At 38.0% G+C, this 7825-nt stretch overlaps 2 protein-coding genes across 3 annotated transcripts; one reads left to right on the top strand and one right to left on the bottom strand.

Annotated features, from left to right (window-relative positions):
• Window positions 1–894: 894 nt before the first annotated feature.
• Window positions 895–4420, bottom strand: LOC128378774 (ketosamine-3-kinase-like). Of its 2 annotated transcripts, XM_053338363.1 has the most exons (7): window positions 4252–4420; window positions 2696–2847; window positions 2469–2560; window positions 2286–2368; window positions 1994–2116; window positions 1518–1900; window positions 895–1344 (listed from the first exon to the last, which is right to left on the bottom strand). In XM_053338363.1, the coding sequence occupies exons 1-6, from the start codon at window positions 4390–4392 to the stop codon at window positions 1562–1564; spliced, it is 930 nt and encodes a 309-aa protein (XP_053194338.1). In that variant the 5' UTR covers window positions 4393–4420; the 3' UTR covers window positions 895–1344; window positions 1518–1561. The 2 variants fall into 2 exon arrangements, with proteins under 2 accessions (XP_053194338.1, XP_053194337.1); XM_053338362.1 differs by having other exon boundaries at window positions 895–1900.
• Window positions 4421–4620: 200 nt separating this feature from the next.
• Window positions 4621–6032, top strand: LOC128379050 (ADP-ribosylation factor-like protein 16). The gene is made up of 5 exons (XM_053338661.1): window positions 4621–4745; window positions 5193–5247; window positions 5361–5477; window positions 5587–5702; window positions 5867–6032. The coding sequence occupies exons 1-5, from the start codon at window positions 4633–4635 to the stop codon at window positions 6030–6032; spliced, it is 567 nt and encodes a 188-aa protein (XP_053194636.1). The 5' UTR covers window positions 4621–4632.
• The last annotated feature ends 1793 nt before the right edge of the window (window positions 6033–7825 follow it).

The following is a 7825-nucleotide window of genomic DNA, read 5'->3' as shown; positions in this document are numbered from 1 at the left end:
TTCGCCATAACGTCACGTTAATCGCGTTTTTATATTCAATTGTGGAAAATAACTAGTAAATATTACTCGAAATATAATTTATGGATTGTATATTCCATTTTATGTGGTATGTTTATAGTTATTCTCTCATTCAACTGACAGTTTCTTTTAATGTGTGTGCATGTGAGTGAATGGACAGATTAATAGAGCTTCACTTAAATATTTCCATTTGACGCTACTTTAACTTTCATTCCACTACATTTAGGAGGGAAATGTTGTACTTTCTACTTTCCATTACATTTATTTGACAGCTTTTAGTTCATTCTTAGATGGAGATTTAAATACAATACATTGCTGATGATTAAACCAAAGTTATCCAACCGTTTTGGCTTTTGACATCTTACAAAAAGCAGTGTGTAGTCAGGATAACATTTCAGATGTAGGTTGTTAAGAGCACCACCAAATAGTGGGTATTTATTTGAAATAGTAGTTTCGCTCTAAACTTCTCACATGGTTATATTTGAATAAATATTCAATTGATCACCAAATATAAAATATTAGACAAAAAAACCTAAAAATTGAAATGACTTCTATATCAGAACTCTGATTTGTCTTCTTTCCTCTCCCATTAATATTCTCACAACCCCTCAGATTTATCAGATGACCTTTTGGAGGGGCCTCCTTTATTGTATTATAAACACATCACTAGTCATTACATTAAAAACCACTTCAGATGCATTTATTTATTTGTTGATTCCTTTTACAGGTGTGACAAGGTGGGTGCCAGAGGTATGTAATGCCAGATTTTGATCAACACCACTGTCAAGACTGCCAGAGAAGATGTTGATGACGACAGAGGTGGAGACACTCAGTTAAAAGTTTTCATTTCTCTCGCAACAATAAGCTCGCAGACACTTTGGTTCAACGGAAGATTTATTGCTGGTTAGTGGATAGCAAACACTGCAAGAAGTCATTGCCAAACAGCAACATCAACAGTGAAGCTATTATAATGTAGATAATGTGTACAGTTTTGCATTCACAGAGAAAATCAGATGTCCTTAGTGCAAACACCGGCAATGCAAAAGAATCAAAAATTAAGAAATGTCTTGCCGCACATACATTTGTTCTCCCAATTAACAAGCCTGATAAAGTCTATGTCTAATACACTGCTCACATTTCCACTTGCATAAAATGTTAGTTTTGCATTTTGGGATTCATGGTTATATACACAAGTCATTCTAAAAAAAAAAATACAATTCAGTTACATAACTTAAGAGAAGTGCTATGGAATATGGTTTTTGCATTTTGGTTGGTGTAGTGTAGATGGGCCAGGGAGGGTACATGGTCTTGTTGTATCTGTAATTTCTACAACATAACAGAAATTACAATGTTAAGAATGTAATGTTTCATTTCTTTAAATATTAGCAAAACTATAATTGATGATATCAATGTCAATATATACATTTAGCACTTGGCTCAAGGTTAAGACTAAGCCTTTATTTAAGATGTCATGAACTGTGTGTGGATGACTTTCTCACCCAAGAACCTCTGTGTGGCTTTCTACAGCTGGCTGTCAGTGCAGTTATTTCAGAAGGTCCTTCATAATACTTATTGAAGAGCCTCTGTAACCACCACCAAAGTGGTTCCAGTGATTCAGATAGTGGAAAAGTTGGTAAAGCTGGTTTCTCTTTGCAAAGCCTGGAGCTTTCGGGATTTTGTCATGGTAAGCAGAGTGAAAAGAACTGTTGAAGCCGCCAAACATCCCTGCAATTCCCAGCTCATACTCTGAATGGCCATAGAAGGAAGCAGGGTCAAAGATGACTGGGCCTTCTGTGCATTCTGCCACATTGCCTCCCCATAAGTCTCCATGGAGGAGAGCAGGGACAATCTCCACATCTGTGAAAAACTCAGGGATCTTCAGCTATAAATAGTAAAAGACACAATATGTAAGTGACATCTTTTATTTATATAGTGGAGTTTAAATTTTTTTAGTGGGGTCAATATAAGGATGTACCTGTAGCTTTGCCCATAATTCTCTGGCCTCCCTGTCTCCATAAGATCTCTCCGCCATGTCAAGCTGATACTGCAACCTTTGCCTGGTGTAAAATGTCACCCAGTCATCCTGCCATTCATTTTCCTAGGAGGTGAGGGGAAGAAAAGAAGGCCACAGCAATATTGTTAATGTCAACTGTAAAATTTCATAGATTTAGAGACACGAATTGTGTACTGCATATGTCCTACATCTAAAAGACTACAATATAGTCCAGTTTCACCTAGCATACCGATACAATAGCCTATATTTTTACCTGTGCTAAATATCCACAGCATGTAGCTATATTGAACCCAAATTTTTCAACAGCAGCCACCTCCGACTGCCCAGCCCCTTTTCCTGTGTTCAATCAAAGAAGGTAATTAGCACTAATGAATCCGCAACTCAATCTTACTCATTACTTACATTTAATAAAGTGAGGTCAAGTAAGGTGAATTACCCACTGTCTGCTGCTCTTTATTTAATTTTTCCAACTGTCTCTTGTTGTGAAGATGGAGATCTGCCAACTGCTCCCCAAGTTGCTTTGAGTACCTATGAAATTGAAAATAAAGTTAATTTAAAAAAAAGTTTTAGATTACAATGTACTATATTGTCACACCGCTACCCATTTTAATCTGCACCCAGCGCTACTGATGTATTACACAAACTGTATGAGACAGCTCTTACTTGGTAAGACCTCTCATGTCCAGATGTTCCATCACTAATACAGCTCCTCCTGTGTCAAGGTCAATCACCTTCACAGGCTTGGGAACTTTAACAGTTTCTGTCTTCAAAATGGCTTCTAAACTGGCCATTTCCCCATTAAACATCCATCTGGCCTGAAGAAAACAACAATAACAAAAATAACTGGATTGGTGAGATCCTAGATAATAGAAGTTGTTAATTCAATGCTGAATTATTGTCAATAAGGCTGATTTTTGGTTAAGGTAAAAATCAATGGTGGATCAATCCTTTGATAGTTTTAATGTTGAAAAAATGACATTGAATCAACATTGTATTAAGGTTGAATTTCATGATTGAAAAGCCAACATTAAATCAATATTGTCTCAACATGCTGTACATGCATTTTTTAAAGTAGAAAAGTGGGTGAGACCATTTTATGGGAAGAGGGGAGAGTCTCATATATTCTAAATTAAGCACCATATGCCGTGATCAATAGATTGTGACTTTTTTAAATGTGTAAATGTTATGAAGGTATGTCAGTAATGTGTAATGACAAAAAAAACATCTACAAGTGGTTAAGTGTAGTAGCATGGGCGGTTAGGGTTATGGTAAATTAAATAAGTTGATTGTTATTTTATCCATTGTGCACAAATCCTCTGGCAGTGGCTTTGATAGGGTGCAGCTGCTGGAACAAATCCTATTCACTGATGTGTTTTTGCATTCAGTCTCAGATGAGCGTATTCACTCACTAGCCTCTTTATCAGGTACACATCATGTGCAATCTAATTCAGTCCAATGCAATAGCTCTGCCGTAAAGTATGCCTTAGGGAAGCTTAAACATTAATTTTTGCTGACAATATTAGAAAGATGATCATTCTTCTATGTTTATCATTGAGGTGGTAGTGGTTAGGTTAATGGGATGGGCAAAATATTGAAAAACCCCACTGAATATAATGCACACCAGCAACACCCACTATGACCTCAATAATAAACACTGAGATGAATTATAAAAACTGAAGATGCATAAACGTCTTTAAGGTATAATTTATGGCAGAGCTGTTGTATTGGATTGCATGAGCTTGCACAAATGTACCTAATGAAGTGCTAAAATTAACGAAATAAATGTCATGATAACGCATAAAGCAAGAAAAACAACAGTGGAAAAGAGAAAGGGGAAATAAATAAAATGATTAATGTAATATAAAATTGAATATAGTAATAAACAATAATAATAGTACATTGCAAAAGTAGCTACACAATAGAATAAAAACATATAAATCCAAGAAAAATATAGCTATTAAAGGAAGTGAAGTAGTGACTGATGAAAAGCTAATTGAAAGCTACAGTATTATGAAGAGATATGCCTTTAGCTGTCTCTTAAAAATATCTCTGGCAGTGGCTTTGACAGGGTGCAGATATTGGAACAAATCCTATTCACTGATGTGCTGTTGCATTCAGTCTCAGATTAGCACGTATAGAAATGCAAAAAATAGCTAAATTAATGTCACTACAATCCATAAAGCAAGAAACCAGAAGTGGAATAAAAGAAAGTGGGATACCTCGCCCTTGCGATTTATCTTCACAAACACTCTTCCTGTATCAGTATCATAACTGAGACCATCGCTGATACAGCCACCTCCTGTGTGACCAGTTGGCTTCAGCATCACTGTCCCCAGCTCTCTCTTTAACTTTGCTTCCATGGCTCCCCTAAAAAATAACGTTATAGTGACTCTATACGCAGTCCAAATGAGAAGTTTAGCAAGTGTTCCTTACGAAACTTCCTGTCGTACAAGCCAATCAGAACTCTCGCTCCGTTATTTTGGTTATATGACCAATCAGATGAAAGATTAGAATGATTGATGTCTCTTTTGTCCTATCACAGACGCGTCTCACGGTCACATGAGCGTCACCATGGTGCCAAGCGAGGCTTCATCGACTACATGCGATACTTTTATGTCTTATGGGGAAAAAACGAAATGAGCAGCAATGAAGTCTGTTTGCTTCTCGGAGCGACGGGTGTGGGAAAAACTCTTCTCATGAAACGTCTTCAAAATATCCTCTGTGTTCAGTTCGTAAATTGAACGTTTGGGCGTAGGTTTCATAGCTAACACATTTAGCTTGTTGAGCTAATGTTACAGTAATAGCTACTAGCAGTAAGTTACAACCAGTAATGGTTGTAACTTTAATCTATAACCTTACATAGATTTACCATCAAAGAGTTATAAATGACATTTCTCCATTATCTCGGTTGATTTTTGGCTGTTATTTTGCATTGGTTCAAGTTCAAATAGAGTTTCAGTAACTTTACAGATGCTAAACAAGATGTGTAGATATGCCAACGAGGTACACAAATTACAGGTTACTGAATTATTTCACAGCTGTATTGACATACAAAACGCGATCAAAATTGGCCAAATACTATATAAGCAGTAGAAATAGTATAATGAACTTGTCCCAGCACTGGCTCTGTGGATATTTTTCCTAACAGATGATGTTTACAGGTTAATTTGCATGGATTAGGTGAACTGGGGGCAACTCCTTCTACTCTGCCTACAGTAAGTATGAATCGGAGGTATTTTTAATACAAACTGTGGAGAATCTGTTTTGATATGTTGGTGAAATTGTGTTTTACTTAGCTCCTCTGTATATGCTCTGTTTTGATGTGCAGGTAGGAACCAACCTTACAGACCTGACACTGAAGAGGAAGAAACTGACAGTGAGAGAGCTGGGAGGCTGCATGGGCCCAATATGGCCAAGTTACTTCAAAGACTGCTCCTCTGTAATGGTATGTTCTTTATGTACATACTTCATCTATCTGGACACATTTGGAAATATATTTGGAAAATACATAAAGTGTTATATGACTGAATGTTTCTGGTTTTGTGTTTTCATAGTTTATGGTGGACTCAGCCAACATTGCTCAGATATCCTCCTCCTGTATCCAGCTCCTGTCAGTACTCTCTGCTGAGCCTTTGTGCAGTGCTTCTGTGCTTATTCTCTTCAACAAGAGGTGACAGTCTAAGCACACACATCAAACACTATATTCACTTGTCATATCTGCAAAATGTCAGAGTCAGAAATACAACACACTAATGGATCAGATATCATAATTCTGACTCTAGCAGCTGTTTGTTTTTTTTGTTTTTTTAAGTTTTTTGTCTCCATCTTTTCCAGGGACATGCCTTGCACTATGAGCCTTGTAGAAGTAAAGTCACTGTTTCGAATGGATGACATCATTGCATCTGCGACTCAGCCAATCACAACACTTGAGCTCAGTGCCCGTTCTGGAGAAGGGCTTCAGGAAGTGCTAGGCTGGCTGGAGTCCATCATAGTCAAGTGATCTATCATCCTTGTAAAGTGATGCTACTGTAAAAGGACCCTGAATGAGGTCTCCAAACCTTTTGTGTAAAGACAGTGTGTAGGTACTGTTAAAACACAATTTGGGAGGGTATAATGTGTTCAGTATGTGTCAGACCCTCAAATCAAAAACACTGGACTCAATGAAACCATGGCAGGAGGTACAGTATGACATCAAAAACGATGCTTCACCTTAAGTATCATATGAAAGTAGCGACTGCCCATCAGGGGAATGGAAACAATCTATGTTAAATCATGGGAGGATGGGGCCAGTGTGTGGTTGGCCACTTAATAGTTATTTATACTGTCATACTAAAAAGGATTTCTCTCAGTGAAACATTCAGTATCAATATACCTTTTTATGCAGGAGGAATTCTGGACAACAGTCCATTGCAGGGATTCGTGACTGACTGTAGTGTGATCATTCAATATGAGAGTGACACACAGGCAGAAGGCAAGACTCTCCAAGCCACTGTTTTCATAACATTGTAGGAAACGTCATGTTACACTAAGGAGGGTTTAGTCTCTGGCTGGAAAAAAGAAGCTCTTCCACCTTTATTGTAACAGCGTATGAGTAACAAAGCTTCCCTTGTTGCAGTGATTCCTGTACTGCGGCACAGTAGTAATAAGTTATTGCGTGCAGGCGGTGTTGAAGTGAATGATAAACTGTTGTTGTGTGCCTGTGATGTAATGATTTCATATCAAATGTACTGACATCATAGGAAATGAGAAAATGCAAAACAATAAAACCAACCAAAGAATGAATGAGTGTTCTAATTACACTCTTGTATTTGATGAGTCAGTGGTTCACAAACAATTAATAAAATTCATGATTCATACATTTTCTAATGTTGCTTTGCTATGGAAGATTTACATGGCCTTTACGTGACATTTTCTGATACATAGGCATTATATCTTATGACCTATTACTGCATTCATGACAAGAGTTAAAGGACTGGTTGCCGTGAAGAGAAGAACCAGCTTGCATCAGTCTAAGGGTTACTGTATTATACCACAATATAAAAACAACTAGGAATAGGGGTTTCATACAAGGCCTTGGGGGCTGCAGTTCAATCTGTGGTTAGAGTGATACTTCAAGAGCAAAACCTAATGGTATTCCCCTTTTTCTATTGTATTTTCTCCAGTTTAGTTGGTCCTCATAAGAAAGGGTTCTGATTGTTCTGTTCTTCAGCCTGTGACTCCCGAGGGCTGGCTATGGAAAGAGGCAACAAGGGCTCCGGGAGGCTTGCTGGCAGGCCTAGGCCAGGCTGGGTGGGGTGAGTGAGTGATGTGGGAAGGCTGGCAGGCTGGTGGCTCATAGGTAGGGGCAACGAGGCACTGTGCGAAACAGAAGTGGCAGCAGAGGTGGAACCAGAGCCAGAGCCCATTTGATTCAGAGTTAGTCTGGTCTGCTCAGCTTGGAATGGATTTGTGGCTGAAGGAGCACTCAGACCTAAACCAAAAGAGACGAAAAATAGATTACTTAACCAGTTATTCAAGTTCAGCAGATCGTTTCTGAGAATCAGTTAGTCAGGGAATCTCTTGTTTCATGCATGGGCTGATCTGAAACTCTTTCCCACTGGTGCTTTTAAGACTGCTCAAGCATATGAGATTTAAATCCATTAACACGTTGTGCTGTCAGTAAACAAATCCCAAAAATCCCAAAAAAATGTGGACAACATGAAAACGATTCTAAAAATGCAGACAGAGACAAAAAAGGGATATGTCTGCAATTAAAATGTTTCAGCAGCACACTTTGGTCTAGATAAAAACCAA

Source organism: Scomber japonicus, chromosome 18 (genome assembly GCF_027409825.1).
Source record: "Scomber japonicus isolate fScoJap1 chromosome 18, fScoJap1.pri, whole genome shotgun sequence".
NCBI lineage: Eukaryota > Metazoa > Chordata > Actinopteri > Scombriformes > Scombridae > Scomber > Scomber japonicus.
This window is presented reverse-complemented; position numbering and strand designations above follow the sequence as displayed.